A 20,672-nucleotide genomic window follows, 5' to 3' on the forward strand; every position below is an offset into this window, starting at 1 on the left:
TAACATTACCTGAAATTAACAAATCTCTCTTCTTTTTATATGCAGGCAGCTATTTTCAAGTTCATCACAAGCTTTTCTACAGAGTCAGAAAGTACACAGCTTCTTTCAGTCCATATCATCAGACTCCCTACACAGTCTCAGTAAGCATCCTCTGTCCCTCTGTGGAAGTCTTTTTTCTTTGTTGGATTTTATTGCTTTACCATGTCATTTTTTGTAGGTTTGTCACTTTAGTTAAAGTTAAGGAATAGTGACATACAATTATTTGTCATTTTTAATGAGTTTTACACTGCAGTTTTAAAGAAAGTCATGTATAAAAGCTAATATAACAGAGCAGACTGATTCCAAGGTAAGGTCTGAGTCTCTCTAGACTTTGGGGTGTGGCCAGTCCTTCATTTCCTGGGCAGGAACTGTCCCATCACCGGCTGGAGACCTTACAGTGCCACGTGCTGGTGTATGATCTAGTCTGTCTTCCTCCTGTCACCTGTTTCCAGTTGACCTTTCCAGCCGATCGGACAGAAAACATTAGCCCTATTCTTCTCACTCTGCCTCTTTGTTTTCATCACGGAAAGGACAACCCATGCCAGACAAAGGATGTCTTCCTTTATGTCCCTTCCTTACCATCCCCTTGTTTACAGTTAGGCCTTTCTTTCATGCAAGGACTATTAAAGGTAAACCCTCACTCTTCTCAGATTCTAGTTTCCCACTCTAATGTATCCCTGGATTATCACAAGGATAAATGTGTTAAATTCCTGGTTGGTCTGAAATTCAGGCCCCACTGTGACCTTCCAGGAGCTTCCTTCTGTTCCCTGTGCTCTGTCTCCCAGCACGCCCAGCCATTGCCTGTCCTGTGTCTTTGCTCATTTGTACCTTTACTTAAACATCCGTCCTTTTGTCATAGTCTGTTAAAATCACACCTGTTTTAAGGCCCAGCTGAAACATCACCTCTTCCATGAAGCTTTGCTAGTTTTTCTTATGTTCCGTATGTTGAGTTTTGCCCTCTTGTTTCAGCTTTCACCACTGTCTGCCTTGTGTTTAATTTTCTACACATCTACTTCAGCCTGCCTTTTACAAATGTTTTGTCAGTAATTTGGCGTGTCCTTTAGCAGAATTTCTGCTGAACTTCAGGCATAGCTACTATGGCAGGGAACATTTTTCTTTTTTAAAACTGTCCCTCTGCTTTCAACAGAGTCATATTTTCCTGTATTTAAAGGGGAAAGAAAAACACATATTTCCTCAATTTGAGGTGGGAGAAAAAGAGGTTAAAGAATAGTATGATTGAGTGTTACATAGGCTAACCTTTAAAGTTTCTCTAAGTGTGTTAAATGCTAACGTAATTATCAATCAGAATTAAAAATGTGACTCTTTATGACTAGTTGACCAAGACACAATGCACAACTCCAGGGTTAAATTTATGGCTGAATGATAGCAACAGCATTTATTAAGAGAATCCTGATCATTCTGGAGCTATGTAGATTTAACCATCAGTGAGTGCTTTTCCCTGAGCCAAATGTGAGTGCTTTGTTTTGAACATGTATCAGTAGCATCAGTTTAATTTCAAAAAGGCATTGAATTGAGCACAAAGTTAAACTTTCAGTTCAGATGAACAGGCTGCTCAGGAAAACTCACCCAAGTGAGGAGTTCATATATAAGTAATAAACTCATCTTGAGGGCGTGGTAGTGTTTAAATTACATAAGCAGTGCTAAAGAGGTTGGTGGATTTTGTTTCAAGTTTGTAAAATTAAAACACTGTATGAAAGTACAGAACTTGAGATTGTGGGAAATCTTGTCAGCCTAACGTTCATGCATATCTGAGTTGTTTCACTAGTGAATACACTGTTTTCAAGGCTCATTTGCATACACTGTTGGGTTTTTTTTTTTTTAATTGACAGCTTTACCTTTTTATTCTCTGGGACAGAGAGCATCACTCCATATCCTGAAAACTAGCGCTGAAAACAAAACAATGCTAAAGTCCTGAATGAGTTAAGATGTTGAACTGTGGAGTCCTTCTGGCCTGTGTTTTAATGGGGAAGTAATCCAAAATGTGTTGCATGGGCCAGTGCTGGTCCATAAATTGCTGGTTACTGTTCTGTAACACGAGAACAGAAATTGAGAGCAGGCACTGAGAGATTAACAATTTGACAGTGCCACAGTATTTTATTGTATTTTACAAAAGTAACGATCCACAGCAAACTGAAGATTTAAAAAAAATAAAAACTGAATCTTTACCACACCACAGATGTTTAAGAGGCACATTTCTACTTTATTTGCTCATTTTCTCATGAGCACACTGGGGCTGACAGATATGAAATGACTTGCCCCGGTCATTCGCTCTTCAGGGAACAGCTGGCTCCTTGATCACGGTTCCCACTCACAGTCTAGTGCTTTGGGCAGTGTCAGCTTGCCTTCTCACTAGTAGCCGTGTTTTCTTCACCACTCACCCCCCATTCATTTTCCTTAGGTAAAAAAAAATTATTATATTTGTTTTCTTTATTTTAATTTTCCTGAAAAGTTAATAGTATTGAATACTTCCTGCAGATAACTTACAATCCTCTCTGAAGACTTCTAAGATATTAGAACACTTAAAAGAAGACAGCTCTGAAGCTTCAAGTCAAGAAGAAGGTAAATGTAGCTTCACTAGAGTAAATCATTCTGCCTGCTGATAGCACATGGATAGAACAGTTCAGGAGTGGAGAAATTGACATATGGGAATTGCAATGTGACAGAGGTTGCATTACAAATAAGTGGAGAAAGAATAGACCGTTCAATAAATGGTGTTGGCACAGTTGATTTTCCATATGAAAAAACAGGTATAATTAGATTCCCAATTACATCATGCAGAAGACATTCAAGTGAGTAACAACTTATATGTAAAATGTAAAATTTAAATTTTTAAATGTTAATTTGGGAGGAGAAGCCTTTCTTGAACAAAGTAGAGCATGACCACAGTAGAGATCTTACTAAATTAGAGCTTCCATGTGGCAAAAGGAACCATACAGCCAGGAGACAATCCATAGATTGGGAGATGTTTGCAAGATACTTACAGATAAGACTATATCCGGACTATGGAAGGATCTTCCTAAAAAGTCAGTAAGACAATCAGCCCAACAGAAATATAGGTGAAAGACATAAACAGGTGATTCTGAGATGAGGAAACCTAAACAACTATTACATAGTGTGCAGCCTCACTGGTATCAGGAAAATGCAGATGGAAACAGGTGTCATCTCACGCTCAGCAGATTGACAAAACATTTTGGAGTCTGACATCAAGCATATGAAGCAGTGGGAACTCTCAGGCACTGCTGATGGGGTTATAAATTGACACAACTATTTTGGACAGAAATTTGGTGCTGTGTAGTGAAGTTGGAGATAATTATATGCTGCTGTCCAGCAATTCTGCATCTATGAAAATTGTTACACACCTGCAAAAGGGGACATGGGCACAGGTCCTTGAGGCAGCATTGTTTGCAAGGGCAAATACCAGCAAATTGCATGAACATTTCAAATGTTAATAAAGTTATAAATAAATATAATGTCTTTGTACTAGGTAGCAATTAAAATAAAGGATATTTATAGTACAGTTGGCTCTCCATCTCTGCGTTGGTGGGTTTAACCAACTGTGAGCTGAAAGTATTTGGGGGAAAAAATTCTTTTTCTTGTCATTATTCTCTAAACCATATAGGGTAACAACGATTTGGATAGCATTTACATTGTATTAGGTATTATAGGTAATCTAGAGATGATTTAAAGTATACAGGAGGATGTGCATAGATTACATGCAAATACTGAAGGACAGTTGTGTATTGAAACATGTAACAGCTAATGTGTTTATGATCACACATATATGGATAGTTAGAACTTGAACTAGAATGTTTCAACAAGTAAGGTACTAGTTAGTCTCTAGAGAGATGAGGGGGGAATGGAATGGAGGAAGACTTCAGTCATTCCTGTGATACTCTGTTTCTTAAAAGAGGCAAATATGGAGCAATCTGGAGGGTGGTGTACCTGGGCATTTGTTATATTAACAAATACAGGTTTGAATGTTTGAAACTTTTCATTTTTTAATGGTTAAAAAGTTCTATCTGAAATTGGATGTTTTAGTTTTGTAGGGACATGCTCATAATAGACTTTCATAGTTTTGAACAAGATTGATTTGCTCTTAGGTGGAAGACATTTGAGAGGATATAAAAGGTAATTCAGAGTTTACTGTGTTTTTGAAAAATTTGCTTAAGATATCTTCTTTGTTGAGAAATGCTTAGAAGTGCTTCATACAGTCTGTCACCAGTGGTTATGATCATACAGACTAGTAGCATCCTACTGTTGGTTTTTGCTGCAGCATTTAATTTAATAAGTTACTTTTTCCTCTCTCCTAGATGTATTGCAGCACACCATAATCCACAAGAAGCATACTGGGAAAAATCCCATTGTGAAGTAAGTATCCTTTTTCTAAAACAAAAAGTGCTTTGGTACATTTTAATTAAATTTCTGATGTATTTGGCTATAATTCTGTCATTTTGCTATTTGCTTTTTATTTCTCCACTTTTTCTGTTTCCTTTTCTCACTTTTTTTTTTTTTTTTGCCTCCTTTTGAGTTGTTTTTCGTCTCTACTTTTTTTTTTCCCCTGTTAGCCTTGATAGTTTTACAATGTTTTTAAATTCTTCTAGTGGTTACCCTAGAGATTATATTACGTATCTTTGACTTATTAAAGTGGGATATTTGTGCTTGTACTGGTCCCAAACAATTTGAGGACCTTAGATTACTGTAACATCATTTATTTCCCCCTAACTTGTAAGCCATGGCTGTCATACATTTTAATTCTCTGTATAATTTTAAACCCCGTGAAACCTTTTTGTAGTGTTTGTGTACTCATTCCTTCCTGTGTCTCTGAGCATCCACCTATGATCATTTTCCTTTCAACTGAAGAACACTTGAGTATTTCCTATAGTCACATCAGCCAGTGATGAATGTACTTACATTTTTATCTGGAAAAAAATGTTTAGTTTGCCTTCATTTTTAAAAGATACTCTTGCCACATGTGGGATTCTAATTGGGCAGTTATTTTCCATGAGCTTTTTGAAAGTATAGCTTCCTCATCTTCTGGTTCTCCCTTTATTTCCTTGCATCTTATTCTCTCTGCTAACCTCCAGTTTCTCCTGCAGATCACATAAAGCCATCTGTGTGATTTCTGACTCATACCATGTTAGCACTCTGCTCCTCAAGTAGGAGCCGTGACTTTCCATGTTCCGCCTCAGGGCCTTGGCTGCTCACAGAGGAGGCTGCCTCAATCGTTTTTGGGTCTGTCATTCTGGGAGGGCCCAGAGGCTCGGAGCTGCTGATGCTTCCAGCCTCCACTGTGGACTCTTCATTGCAGTCCTTTGCCATTTCATTCTCTCCACTTCCTTGCTCCTGCTTTTTGGGATTTTTTCACAAATAAACTCTTGTTATTCTGGAGTCTTCATTTGAGAGGAACTCACACTTAAGTCATCTGACATCCAGAGTTTCAATCGGTCTTACTGCTGCTCTTTTGAAGATAATATGCATTTCCCTCTGATTGCTTTTAAGGTTTTGTTGTTGTCTGGTTTTCAGCAGTTTTCCTAGCTTCCTTTGCATGAATTCTTGAATCTGTAGCTTGATGTCTTTTGATTTTAGAAAACTAGCTTTTACTTCTTCAAATATTTCTTCTCCGCTTTTCTCTTGTTCCCTCTTCCAAGACTTCAAATCCTTGTATGTTAGATTTTTCACCATGTCCCATTTTTGAGATGGACTCTTGCTCTGTCATCCAGGCTGGAGTGAAGTGGCACGGTCTCAGCTCAGTGCAACCCTCTGCCTCCCGGGTTCAAGTGATTCTCCTGCTTCAGCCTCCCAAGTACCTGGGACTACAAGTGCCTGTCATCACACCTGGCTAAATTTTTTTGTATTTTTAGTAGAGACCGAGTTTCACTATGTTGGCCAGGATGGTCTCGAACTGCTGACTTCAGGTGATTCACCCGCCTCAGCCTCCCAAAGTGCTGGGATTATAGATGTGAGCCACCGTGCCTTGCCGTCTCATGTCTTTTAAGCCTTTTTTGTTTTTCACATTTTTTTCACTCTCAGTGCTTTAATCTGTTTTCTTCTGACCAATGTTTTCTTCATTGGTTTTCTTCATCTGTTTCCTGTTGACTAATTTTCTCCATCTATTTCCCATTTGTTGAGTTTGTAATATTAGTTTATTTTATAGTTCTATAATTTACATTTTTTTTTCTTTTCCAAATTTCTCTTCCAAAATCCTCAGTATTATATTTGTCGACTGTGTTAAGCACTGTTATCTGAAAGTCCATGTCCAATAAGTTTATCATCTGAATTCTGCTGGGGCCTATTTCTCTTGTCTGTTTCTTTGGTTTTTTGTTCTCATTATCCTGTCCCTTCATGTACTCAGTTACTTAAGTACTCATGACAGCAGTGCTCTCAAGATGCGGATTGTGTAAGCCTCTCTGTCCCAACTGTAATAAGCAGTGTATGATGATCACCATCACGCAGTGTCTAAAAGCAGAGTGTGCAGCTGTTACTACTCTTTTTAGAGACAGGTATTAATGATAAATAGATGTGTAGTGGTTTATTTCTCATAGTATACTTTTTTTTTCTTAGACCCATCATTAGGCATTCTGTGAAGAAACTAATGTATTGAAAAAAGGATTACTGTAACTTCTTCATTGAAATGAAATAGCAGGTTACTATTGAGGGAAGATTTTCACACTTTCAGAAACTTTTCTTTGGCAGCAATATTGGTACAAGTTGTTCTCCACTGGATGGGCTTACCATGCAATATTCTGAACAGAATGGAATTGTGGATTGGAGGAAGCAAAGCTGTACCACCATTCAGCACCCAGAGCACTGTGTGACCTCAGCTGACCAGGTGTGTGGGGAGTTTGTTTTGGACCTATATAGTTAAAGCATTGCTACTCTACAAGAAAATAATTAAGTTCTGTAAGCTTTCAGTCAGATAGTAATCTGGTAAGAAGAAATGAAGGAATGTTTAAGTTTTAGACTTTATATTTATATATGATCTAAGCTCTTCTGAGACTTGAAAATGTGTATTTAGATAACTTTTATTGCTTGTGTAAGATTAGTACACTTTAATATGACACCTTGCCAGGCACCATGGGTCCCACTTCTAATCCCAGCACTTTGGGAGGCTAAGGCAGGAGGATTGCTTGAAGCCACACATTTGACCAGCCTCAGCAACATGGTGAAACCCTATCTGTATAAAAAATTTAAAAATTAGCTGAGTGTGGGGGTGCACACCTGTAATCTCAGCTACTCGGGAGGCTGAGGCAGGAGGATCACCTGAGCCCAGGAGTTCAAGGCTGCTGTGAGCCATGATCACACCACTGCACTTCTGCCTGGGCAACAGAGTAAGACCCTGTCTCTAAAAAATAAATTTAAAACAAAATAAAAAATTTAAAAATAATACCTTCACTGTTTAACAAGGTGTACATTAGATTGTTATGCCAAAATTTTTTGGTCTTGAAAGAATTGAAAGAAGGATTCACATTTCAATCACTGCCTTGCTATTTTGATGTAAATTTTCCAACTGACCTTTCTTCATGAATATCTGGGTCAGTTTACCGACACTTCAGAATGCATTAGGAGATGTTTGCTTTCTTAAGATTTGGGTGTGATCAGAGAGCAGAATGCTCTTAAGTATGTTTCGTGTCATATGGCCTCACAGGTCCCTATGTATATGTTACAAGTATGGAATGAAACTTCTGTCTAGAAAATTGGTTCATTAACCTGATGTTGTTTCTGGCCAATGCTCAGATCCAAATGTTAACTCTTCTTGGAATGTGTTTTTATGCATTAACGCATATTCTGAGAAATTGTAAATAGTTTCAGTCATAATTAAGGACCTATTTTCAAAGCTCCTCTGAGTTTACTTTCCCTCCCGCACTCCAGTACCTGCACCCTCTCTTCTTAGAGTTGACATAATTAAGTGTTGGCAGTTTTATCGAATTGTACTTTAATAGAAGTAAACCTACAGCAAGTGCCAGTCACTTCGTTGTGTTTCATTTTATAGTCAGAAAAAAGAATGTAGGTCCATTTTAAAAGAAAAATAGAAAACAATATTATATTAATCATGAGGAAAATATATAAGTAATTGTCACAGAATATGTAAATTTTAGTGGTTCAGGTGGGAAACTTCAAAAATAGGTTGGAAATCAACACTTGTTAGAATATACAACTGAGAATTTATCATTTTAATGTTTATTATCAGAGTAAAAATGTCAGTATGGTTTAGCTTTTGTCTGATTTGTCTTTCTTTCTTTCTGCTAGCATTCTGCTGAAAAACGGAGTTTATCTTCAATAAGTAAGAAGAAAGGAAAGCCACAAACAGAAAAGTAGGTTCAATTTAAGGAAAGACAGCATATAGCCTTTGATAATAGGCCTGTTAAGTTTATGATAGTATACAACATAGTATTTTTTTAGTTAGTTTTCTTTATATTTTTAATTCTGGGTTTTACTCTTTTGATTCAAAATATTAATATATGCAGGTGATAAAGCTACTGTCAAATATTGCATTCAGTTTGGAGGGGTAAAACTCTCAGAACTTTACTGAAGGGCGAATCTTAATTGTATTTAGATTATTCCTTACTAAAAAAATTTAACTCTAAAGAGTCTTAAAGAGAATTTGGTCAGTACTGTACTGAATGTGTTTGGTAGATAACCTTATAAAAATGTTGGCAATGTGTTCATTTGGTTTAGGGAGAAAATTAAGAAAACTGACAACAGATTGAATAGTAGAATAAATGGTATTAGACTTTCCACTCCTCAGCATGCCCATGGTGGTGCTGTGAAAGGTAAGAAGATTATTTTTCTTTCAAATACCCCTCACCTAAATATATTCAGCATGATAGTTACTGTATTAATAGATACTGAGCTGTCATGTCAAATCCTAACACTATTATTTTTACCTTGTGTTGATATGTACAGCAATTTCCAAATTAAACAGTTGCGAAATCAGTAGAGTTAATTTAGGGAATACATACGAGCCAGGGGGTGAAGATTGCCTTTGCCTCAGTTATTCTCACCTGCCTCTCCCTTCTGGCAGCAGGAGTCTCCCAGGTTGTCCTTTTCCAGCCAGTCCCGACTCAGGAGACATTTCCCAAGGCCATGGGGGATCTCTCCTGTGGCTTTGCCAGTCATTCATGAGAGTGTTTTTATGTAAAGTCATTTTTTAGAATACTGTTGACTTCTTCATGATTTAATAACCATCCTTTACGAAGGTTTATGAGGCTTTAAGGGAATGTCAACCCTCAAATTTTTGTTATGCTAGATTTATATGGCTTCCATTTACCCACCATTATATTAAGGTTCCTTTATTTTTAGGTTCAAGGTTCATTTGACTTGAGAAGTGCCCTTCTATAGCTTCATTGATTTTGTTTATCTTTACTATTAATTATAACGATTAAAAAAGAATAAGAGCACGCAGACCTCTGGAAAAATGTTTTATCCCTGGATGCCCCTGACACATTTATGTAGTGATCCCACAAATGTGATATTTTAATTTAAATGTTATTCTAATATTAGTACATTCAGTTGTGATGTAATATGAATAACCAGAATCAATTTCTTAAAAGTTTTGAGTATGTTTTTAAACTGTATATTTGTATAGAAAGACTGAATAGTGATGAAAGAAAAATGGTTACCTTTCGAATCTAAAATCATCTGGGCCAGACACGGTGGCTCACACCTATAATCCCAGCACTTTGAGAGGCCAAGGTGAGCGAATCACCTGAGGTCAGGAGCTCAAGACCAGCCTGGCCAACATGATGAAATCCTGTCTTTACTAAATATACAAAAATTAACTGGGCGTGGTGGTGGGCGCCTGTAATCCCAGCTACTGGGGAGGCTAAGGCAGGAGAGTTGCCTGAACCCGGGAAGTGGAGGTTGCAGTGAGCCAAGACTGCGCCATTGCACTCCAGCCTGGGCAACAAGAGTGAAACTCCATCTCAAAAAATCATAATAAATTAAAAAATAACATCATCTGGCCAACTCATTGAATCACTGGAAGTGGGGGTAAAATAACATGGACAAAACCCATCTTGTCTGTAGAAGGATCGTGTAACACTTTACTGTCGCTGAGGTTCCCTCTGGTGGTGATGGCAGCATAACGGAGGAGGAAAACACTAAATGCGGAAGACAGAAGTCTGTCGGTGGACATTTGGAGATTGATTCTGACGGCCCTCCCTGTCTCTGTTCCTTCTCTTTCTAGTTCATTTTCCATATTGCTGCCATGTTTGTTTTCTAAAATACCATTTTCTGAATGAAATTCCTGCCCTCCATAAGATCACTCTGTCTCTTGTCTCACAGTGTTTGGGAACTACTGCTCACTAAAGAAGTTTGCAGCTGTTTTTTCCGTGTTAGCCCATTTCCAGAGGAGAAGCACATGGACTTTGGTCAGAGACAGCTATGGGTTTGAGTGTTGTGCTCCCCCAGTTTTTTAAGCATGCAGCCTCTCTGACGCGTTTGTTTGCTCATTTGTAAAACAGGAGTAATGCTTGCTTGAGCAGATTGTAGGAATTACATGTAAAAACATGAAGAGCATTTTCCTAGTTCCAAGTACCTAGGTGTTCAGTGCAGCAATTTAGTTCCTTTTCCCTGTTGTAATAAATTAGAGGGAAACATACGTTGTATAGGTTAAGAACTTTGTAACAGCATCACAAACTCTCATTCATTTTTTTCCTTAATTTTCAAGTATTATGAAAATAGCCTCAGCATATTTAAGTTCAGTTTTATCTATTTTCTCCTCTGTATCTGTCACCGATTTGTATGTATTTTCATTTATAGAATGACTGTGAATGAAATATTTTTTGTACAGCTTGTCTCATTGATGTCGAATGCAGCACAGATATATGCCAATTCCAACTTTTAAAAAAACCCTTGGTGTATTAATTTTTCTTTGAAATATTAAGGCACCAAGGAAGAATTGTCTTTAAGCATTCAGTAAACTCAGTACATGCGCAAGGATTTTTTTTATGGAACAATAGCTCATGTCATAAATTGGAGAGACATTGTCTTGAAGCTGAAAATACTGAGTCTTTCAGGTTGTTTGGATCTTTAAATAATAATACGTTTTAGCTTAAGATTTGTATTTTACTTCTTAAAAGTTTATTATTTTATTTTATTTTATTTATTTATTTTTGAGATGGAGTCTCGCTGTGTCCCGAGGCTGGAGTGCAGTGGTGCGATCTCGGCTCACTGCAAGCTCCACCTCCCGGGTTCACGCCATTCTCCTGCCTCAGCCTCCCAAGCAGCTGGGACTACAGGCTCCCACCACCATGCCCGGCTAATTTTTTTGTGTGTTTTTACATAACGTAAATAGAGACAGGGTTTCACTGTGTTAGCCAAGTTGATCTCTATCTCCTGATCTCGTGATCCGCCCACCTCAGCCTCCCAAAGTGCTGGGATTACAGGTGTGAGCCACTGCGCCCAGCCTAAAAATTTATTATTAAATGTAAATTTTAACTTCTGTTTTGAGTTATGTTATGTTATACAGTTATGTAGCTTAGAATTTCAAAAGGAAACAAAGATGGCGCTCAGCCCTCCTCCGTGCTGGCTCCTGCCAGGACGCAGTCAGTGCCATCAGTTGTCTGTGTTGTTGCAGTGTCTTTTCTGTTAAAACCCAAGCTTTCTGTCTGTCTTCTGAAGAGGTGCGTATAGAGCGTTAAGAATGCTCACCTTGGCCAGGCACGGTGGCTCACGCCTGTAATCCCAGCACTTCGGAGGCCAGGGCCGCTGGATCACTTGAGGTCAGGAGTTTGAGACCAGCCCGGCCACCATGGTGAAACCCTGTCTCTACTAAAAATATAAAAATTAGCGAGGTGTGGTGGCGCACACTTGTAGTCCCAGCTACTCGGGAGACTGAGGCAGGAGAATCACTTGAACTCGGGACGTGGAGGTTGCAGAGAGCCGAGATTGCGCCACTGCACTCCGCCGGGGCAACAGAATGAGACTCCATCTCAAAAAAAAAAAAAAAAAAAAAAAATGCCCATCATTGTAGTTTATTGCCCAGTGTTTCCTCCACCCCACTCTTCTATTGCCAATTGTGGCACCAAAAAGTCTAGAGGGAAATGAGATGGTTGATCTCTCAGTTTCTTGTAAAAGATTTAGGTCTCTAGCTTCCTTTAATATCGCAGGCGAAATATGTGGTTCTATCGCCTATGATTTATCTAAATGGGTCTTAACTCTGTAACAGACTTCTGTTGTTTATAATTACCAGTAACCGGTATTTTTAGTGTTAGAATAGTGGTTTCTGTTTTAAATTTTGTTTTTATCGTCTTTATTATGTACAAGACCCTTTATCATTGAGACATGACAAATTCAAAGTTTGTGTGTCTTTTTAAAAGGGCAATTTGTGGAGTATCCTTTTTCATAATTGGTCTGGCTTCACTTTCCACATCCCCTGAATCTCTAGAGGATCACATAATTTCTGATTATTAAAGTTCTTGAGGTATTACACAATTCCGAAGTACCTTCTGAATTATCAAAAAAAGATTGTTTAGTATAGATTTAGATTTATGTATTCAGTTCTTTGGAAGCTGCGGTTTTGTATGTGGCAGTTGATTAGAATATTCACCAGCTTGCACAGTGTAAATAAAAATAGTTTTGTAAATTATACCCTTTGGAGAGGTAGCTGCTTTTTTTAAAAACATACTCTGAAATTTGCTCTTTGAACTATAGTCTACTGTAGTTTCGCTGTCTGTGTTTTGATGAACGCTACCCCGAGGTTCCTTTCCAGTCCATTTCTAGTTTGAGAATATCCCCAAATCTTTGATTCTCTTGATCTTGGATTGTTCATTTTGTTATATGCTGGTTGAAATATTTATATGCAAGACTTCCATGCAAGTTCTATAGGTTTCATCATTAGTCCAATTTAATGACAACTTGTTTGGCCACTATGGTCCATTAGTTTGTCTTCAAGCAGCCATTGGTGTTGACTTGCATCCCTTTAGTCGCCTTACCGATGGGTCATTCAGGGCCTATTACTGTGTAGGTATCCTCCATGTTACTTTTCTGTGAAATTATTACTTGCCTATGAACTCCTCTGCCACTTTCCTTGTAGCCTCTCATGATTTTGTGCAGTTTTCCCTTGGAAGTTTGACATTTATTACTCAGAAGGAATTTAGCAACATCAGCATTCCTAATGACTTTATTTTTCTTCAATCTTCATCTCACATTTGCGTGACTGAGCTAATCTAGCTCATGTTTAACAGTTCTAGCGCTGTTACAAGTTTATCCCAGCCAAAAGCCACAGGTTAGCCGCCTGAATTGCTTATTATGCAAATTGTGCCTTTTCTCTGACACACATTTTGCCCAGGCAATTAATATGCGTTATCTTTTACTGGTTCTACCGGTTGCCACAGAAATGATTCAGTAATCTACAGTTCTTAAGAACCCTCTGGAATCCCTGATTTGGGGATTTATATACCAAAGATATGTTGAATGCTTGCTGTAAGGCAGAATTATGCTAGCTACTGGGTTTACAGAGATAAGATAATATTTCCCTAAGTCAGGGGCACTATAGGAAAAAAAAAATCCACAGTGTGTATCTCTTGTCCAATACTAGATACAACAATAGTCCCTCCTTATGTGCTCAAAACAGATACAGCTAGTTGGTCATGGCAGGTCCTGTCACCACCTCATACTACCTTAGTATAAGCTTGAACTTGGCAGAACTCAAGATATTACTCGGTCTACTAGATGGGAAGCATTTTATTATTTTAAATACTCCAAGTAATTTTCATTGAGTAGGCATTTTGGCAGCCCTTTTCTTGAATTCTTTTAAAGAATGAATATTCCAGCAAGCTCTCAGGAGTTAAAATATCTAGACTTAGAAAGTAGCTCAAAGTGATACTGGACAGACCCTGCAACCAACCTTAACTCTTTTTTTCTTTGAAGTCAGAATTGAAGTCAGAATGCATTGTTTTAAAAATATATTTATCAAGCATTATCTATTAAAATTATAATTTAATCAGTTTATATCAAGGACAAGCTTTTTTAGATGATTGTGGGGAAACTGAAGAAAATATTTAGAGCTAAAATTAATTTCTAATGATTCAACTTAGAAATTAATTTAAAATGACTTAATATGATTTTTTTAACAGTGTTGTTATTTTTAGATGTGAATTTGGACATTGGCTCTGGACATGACACATGTGGAGAAACATCTTCAGAGAGTTACAGTTCTCCATCTAGTCCCCGACACGATGGAAGAGAAAGTTTTGAAAGTGAAGAAGAGAAAGACAGAGGTTTGCTCTTTGAAATGGGAGTATTGTTGGCATGGCGAGGGTGGGGGAGTGGAGGGAAATGTGTGTTGTTTCTTCATGTCAAAGTCAAACAAGGAATTTTATGATCCTATAAATGCCATTAACTGATTTTAAATGTAAAATTGATATAAAGGGCATCTTATAGATAATTGCCTTAGAAATTCCTAGCAATGTTGATTTGGTAAACATATTTCACTGCGTATGAAGTTAAATAGGATGAAGACAGGATCATAATGAGGTAGAGTTAGTGCAGAAAGAAGGAAAATGCGTGTGTTGTTAGATGCATATGTATGTTTATGCTCTTGACATCCTCTCGATTGACCCTTTTACCATTTTAGGATATCCTTTGTCTCTACTAACAATTTTTGTCTTAAAGTCTATTTTGTCTGATAATAGTATAGTCAATCCAGCATTTTTCTAGGTACTGCTTGCACAGTGTTTCGTTTTCTATCCTTTTACTTTAAACCTATCTGTTGTGTCTTTAAATACAAAATTTGTCTGTTGTAGACAACATATAGTTAGATTATGGTTTTTTATTCATTCTGCCGATCTCTGCTATTTGTCCATTTACATTTAATGTAATTACTAATAAGGTAGGTTTTACATCTGCCATTTTGTTGTTTTCTCTGTGTATTATGTCTTCAGTTCCTCCGTGCACAGAGGCTTAAAATCAGCCAGCAGTGGCTTAGGGCCTTCTCAGGTCTGCCTTGGGAGGGCATATAACTATAGGCGTGAGCAAAACCTTTTAGGTTCCCAGGAATATATTAAAGCTTTTCGAAGCCTCCTGTAACCATCTTATTCCCCAGTTTTTCATTTTAAGTTTTCTGGTTAGCTCTTCTTAGCCCCAGCTAGTATACATCGTTAAACAGTTGCTTCTGACTAATTATGACAAATGTCCTGTGGGTAAGAGGCTATAACGCAGAGTGAGCACTCGCTGCCGGACAGTCAAATGGTGACAGTTTGGTGGTGGGGCTTTTGGGGAACTCCAGACCCATACTCCTAATGGCTGCTGGGTTTTGTAGCTACTACTGAAGAGAGAGAGTGTTTGCACTGATGTCAGAAATTGAGGGACAAGTCATTTACAGGTCTGTTTTAGAGCTGGAGAAAGGGGGAGTGGAAGTAGGACAAGGGGAAAATGCCTTGAGGTTTTCTCTTCTTACAGATTGAGCTATTTTTCTTGAATAAACACTTCTCAGAGTGTTGTAAGCCTTTAATTTCCAGAATTTTGAAAAAGTTGGTTATTTGACAGTTTTTGCTAGGGTTTTCCTTGCTTTTATGAAAGAGTGGCTTATTAGAGGTCTTATTCTACCATTCTGGTCTGGAGGTGAGGTCTCCTTTAAAATGTGTATGTTGAATGCATGATGACAACATCTGATTGGTAACACCTTGGTTACAAGGTGGACTCATGCTGGTGGGCAGTATCAGGTTACTTCTCGTGGTCCACCTACAGATTAAGATTCTTACCACATATTGTTTCAGCCAAGTGTGGTTTCTTCCTGGACAGTCTGCAGCTCTCTGGGACCTTAGCTTCTTTTTGTGTTGTGGTATCAGGCTGTGTCTTAGGGAGCTATGCTATGGTGTTGCTACATCACATACAATTAAAATCAGTCTTTACTTTGCAGTGACTTTGTAGTCATACCAAATGTAGCATAGTTACTGTACCACCAGTTCTTCTAACCTGCGGCAACACTGTACTTCTGATCTGCAGTTTCCTTGTGAAAGGAAAAAAAAAAACCACCTTTCACCGAGCTATTGTGAAGCTTAAATGAGAGGATTTTTTTGTTGTTCTTTTTTTTTTTTTTTTTTTAATTTATGAGACAGAGTCTTGCTGTGTTGCCCAGGCTGGTCTTGAACTCCTGGCTCAAGTGATCCTCCTACCTTGGCCTCCCAAAACGTTGCGATTATAAGCATGAGCCACTGTGCCCAGCATTAAATGAGAGGACTTTTATGCCTTACCTAGACTAGACAAACTTTTTCAGTATGTTTCATTGTACATTTATGCTTGATTCTCTAGGATGTGCAGGTGAGTCAGTGGCTCACACTGCAGATTTGGCCTTGTTGTCTGAAGTGTTAGTTTACATCTGTACACTTGGGTAATGGCAGCATCCCTCTTCTGCCATCAAATAGCATAAGTTGGAGGCCTGTGTTGAGGAACTTGGCTTTTTTCAAATAGGCTGTTACTGAATATGAAAGAACGGCTTAGGGCTGTCTTCACCCAAGGAAAATATCCATTATGGTAGAGAGCTTTGATCATTTTTAGAATTCTCAGTGGATGAAAAGGCTACTTTGAAAAGAGTGTGGGTGGCTTTGCTGTTGCTCTCCTGGGTAGTGATGGTATTCTGTTTGAGGCTTTACACTTTCCCAAATCAGTGCACAAAAGGGCGAGACATGTCCCAACATGTCTAGAGGAGTCTCAGGATGCTTAGAAAACCGATTGGGAACATTAAAAATCATGAGGCCATTTGCTATTAAACACATAGAAATTTAACTGACTTCTTTAAAAATGTTTCTGCTTCTTTTAGACTTAACATTTTTATCTTTGATTCTGCACTGGTGTGATGATACAGATACAATGCCTTCAATAAGTTAGGATTTGGGGATAGTTTTTATTTTGCAAAGTTTAGCAAGAAATACCCCAATTATTAATCTATTAAGGGAAGTTTATGCTAGAACCATTCACTCTTTGAGTTTCTTCTAATATAAATTAAAACAATTGAATTAGTAACACTTGATGTGCTTGTGTCAGTAAGTAGCTTTCATTTAATCTTTCTTCAGGAAGATGAATTTGTTTTTAGTGTTCTGTTTGAAAACTTTTTAACATCTTAAGCTGAATATAGCCAGTTCGTACCTTAATGAATACAAATATTTTAAGTACCTAGTGCAATTCAGCTTATCCATACAAGCAGAAAGATTTTTAAATAGGCACTACATTCTAATGGAATGGTCTGTGTATACATCAACACAGTGTCTGGGTCTGTGATGTTTAAACATTGTGAATCAGATTTTATCCTTGTCCCCTGTATACCAAAAGTCAGGACATCCCCTGAAGGCTAGGTCAACACTATTTCTCTACACAGGCGTAAGCTGATGCAGGAGTAGTAGCCGATGCAGTGTTGTTTGTATTTGCTGTTTTGATTTTGGAGAAATTGCCACACTCTCCTATTCCTCTGTTTCTTGTGTTCTAGCATATTTGTTTTATGATTAATAATAGCTTTAAATTTTCTTCCCCCATTGAAATATTTAGTATTAATAATATTGACTCCATTCTAAAGAAACAAAACCTTTTCTGTTCCCTACCTCTAGATATTTGAGTTAAATATTGTCTTGACTGAGCTCCTTGAAATTATATCATTTATCTGAGACAAATTGAAGAACTTGGGTTGGCAGTGCAGAATAAAAACCAAGTGGATTGCCTGAAGTTTATTAAGGTTAAGAGTGTCTTGCCGGGCGCGGTGGCTCAAGCCTGTAATCCCAGCACTTTGGGAGGCCGAGACGGGCGGATCACGAGGTCAGGAGATCGAGACCATCCTGGCTAACACGGTGAAACCCCGTCTCTACTAAAAATACAAAAAACTAGCCGGGCGAGGTGGCGGGCGCCTGTAGTCCCAGCTACTCGGGAGGCTGAGGCAGGAGAATGGCGTAAACCCGGGAGGCGGAGCTTGCAGTGAGCTGAGATCCGGCCACTGCACTCCAGCCCGGGCTACAGAGCAAGACTCCGTCTCAAAAAAAAAAAAAAAAAAGAGTGTCTGATGCTGTTCTCAGAACAAAGGTGGTGGTACATAAATCTCTGTGCTTTATACTGCGTTTCATTCCGTCTCCAACTCACCTTTTACGTTTTGTTTTTCTGTTTATATCCCCATAGTTTTAAAATAAAGCATTGATCTAATGATGACCCATAGGAAGCCAAAAGTTAAAGGGAGGTCAGCTCGGACAGTCAGGAGACATCACAGAGGGACACTTTCCAAACTTGACTGACTTTTGAGATATACTTAATGTTTATTTCTAGCAAGAAAGATGGGAGTTATGCTCGTGTTAATATCTCTTTATGTTTGTTTTCTGTAGACACAGACAGCAATTCTGAGGATTCTGGGAATCCATCAACAACTAGGTTTACAGGTTATGGTTCCGTCAACCAGACTGTCACTGTCAAGCCACCTGTTCAGATTGCTCCACTAGGAAATGAGAATGGAAACCTTTTAGAAGATCCCTTAAACTCACCCAAGTATCAGCATATTTCTTTTATGCCAACTTTACACTGTGTCATGCACAATGGTGCCCAGAAGTCTGACGTCGTCGTTCCTGCACCCAAACCCACTGATGGCAAAACCATAGGGATGCTTGTTCCTAGTCCTGTTGCTATTTCTGCAATAAGAGAGTCCGCAAATTCAACCCCCGTTGGAATACTAGGGCCAGCAGCTTCCACTGCAGAATCAGAAAAGCACCTTGAGTTACTGGCTTCCCCTTTACCTATTCCATCAACCTTCCTTCCACATAGTAGTACTCCCGCTTTGCATCTAACAGTTCAGAGGCTAAAGTTGCCACCACCACAGGGATCTTCTGAGAGCTGCACAGTTAACATCCCACAACAGCCACCCGGAAGTCTGAGCATCGGATCACCAAACACTGCCTTTATTCCTATCCATAACCCAGGTAGTTTCCCAGGCTCTCCTGTTGCTACCACGGACCCCATCACAAAATCTGCATCTCAAGTGGTAGGACTCAATCAAATGGTGCCTCAAATTGAGGGAAACACAGGGACAGTCCCTCAGCCTACCAATGTGAAAGTAGTTCTTCCAGCAGCTGGCCTCTCAGCTGCTCAGCCACCAGCTTCCTACCCCTTACCAGGCTCTCCCCTTGCTGCCGGCGTGTTACCCAGCCAGAACTCCAGTGTGCTCAGCACAGCAGCAACTTCTCCCCAGCCAGCGAGCGCAGGCATCAGCCAGGCCCAGGCAACTGTACCTCCCGCGGTTCCTACCCACACCCCAGGCCCTGCCCCGAGCCCGAGCCCTGCCTTGACACACAGTACCGCGCAGAGTGACAGCACGTCTTACATCAGTGCTGTGGGGAACACGAACGCTAATGGGACAGTAGGGCCACCACAGCAGATGGGCTCGGGTCCTTGTGGTTCTTGTGGGCGAAGGTGCAGCTGTGGGACCAATGGAAACCTTCAGCTAAATAGTTACTATTATCCTAATCCAATGCCTGGACCAATGTACCGAGTCCCTTCATTCTTTACTCTGCCATCCATTTGCAATGGCAGCTACCTCAACCAAGCACATCAGAGCAATGGAAACCAACTTCCTTTTTTTCTGCCTCAGACTCCATATGCAAATGGACTGGTACATGACCCAGTCATGGGGAGCCAAGCCAACTATGGCATGCAGCAGATGGCAGGATTTGGGAGATTCTATCCTGTATATCCAGCACCTAATGTAGTTGCCAACACCAGTGGTTCGGGGCCCAAGAAGAACGGGAATGTCTCATGTTACAATTGCGGTGTAAGCGGACACTATGCACAGGACTGTAAGCAGTCGTCCATGGAGGCCAATCAACAAGGTAATCACAGTAACTCCCAGAGGACTTGCTTTTGAGTTGACCCGTTTCTCCTTCCTTTCCTTATTGATCATGGGATTCTGTCGTAGCAGAAAGATCTGTTTGTGTTTTCATTTATGGATATTGTGTTTTCAGTGACAGATCATAAAATGCAACTGGAAAAACCTAGTGTAGACCCAGGTCACACAGAGCACAAGGAAGTTCAGAGGAATTCAGTTTCTAATTAAGGAATAAACTCTAAAGGCCCTTTTGAAGGAGTGTGATGGGAATTTGCATTCTGTAATGTTAAATCTCTTGCTTGCAGCACCTTTTTTTTTTTTTAAGCTACAATCCTGTTACATAGAGTAAGCAAAATTTTTCAATATTGAAAACCTAGGAAGTAATCTAGTCATCTGACATTAGGTTTTGAGTAACTATTTAGTATATCTGCATAACCAGATGCCTCAGGCCTATCTCCCCATGCTGCCCTTTTCCTTCCCAGCAAAAGTTTAAAAAAAAAAACCAAAAACAAGGTCCAAGATTCTGTTGCATTTTACAGGAACAAAATAGTTCAGCACTATTTTGATTTGAGAGTAAAGGAATTTGAACGAAGTTTAATATTACTACCACCAGAAAGAAGAAAATGGTCGTACCTATGTTTGAATAAGATACCAAATTTTGTGTCGACTTCAAACTGTTATTTTCACATGCATTTGGCCTTTGTCGTTTTGCCAAATCTTACCCAGAAACAAAAAAAGTCTTAAATTGGGAATGTATTTACTTGGCATTCTTAAAGAAAGAGAAGTTTGATAGCTTTTAGATTGAATTCAAAGCACAAAC

At 39.0% G+C, this 20,672-nt stretch overlaps 1 protein-coding gene across 1 annotated transcript in view; it reads left to right on the top strand.

The window, feature by feature from the left end:
- Window positions 1-20,672, top strand: part of ZCCHC2 (zinc finger CCHC-type containing 2) — a 59,232-nt gene that overhangs the window by 36,334 nt on the left and 2,226 nt on the right. Inside the window, exons 7-14 of the mRNA XM_025364944.1 lie at window positions 46-140; window positions 2,536-2,619; window positions 4,371-4,428; window positions 6,754-6,889; window positions 8,308-8,372; window positions 8,737-8,831; window positions 14,154-14,282; window positions 18,363-19,856. Coding sequence (XP_025220729.1) covers window positions 46-140; window positions 2,536-2,619; window positions 4,371-4,428; window positions 6,754-6,889; window positions 8,308-8,372; window positions 8,737-8,831; window positions 14,154-14,282; window positions 18,363-19,856 — 2,156 coding nt within the window. The remainder of the gene's footprint in view (window positions 1-45; window positions 141-2,535; window positions 2,620-4,370; window positions 4,429-6,753; window positions 6,890-8,307; window positions 8,373-8,736; window positions 8,832-14,153; window positions 14,283-18,362; window positions 19,857-20,672) is intronic.

Source organism: Theropithecus gelada, chromosome 18, assembly GCF_003255815.1.
Source record: "Theropithecus gelada isolate Dixy chromosome 18, Tgel_1.0, whole genome shotgun sequence".
Taxonomy (NCBI): domain Eukaryota; kingdom Metazoa; phylum Chordata; class Mammalia; order Primates; family Cercopithecidae; genus Theropithecus; species Theropithecus gelada.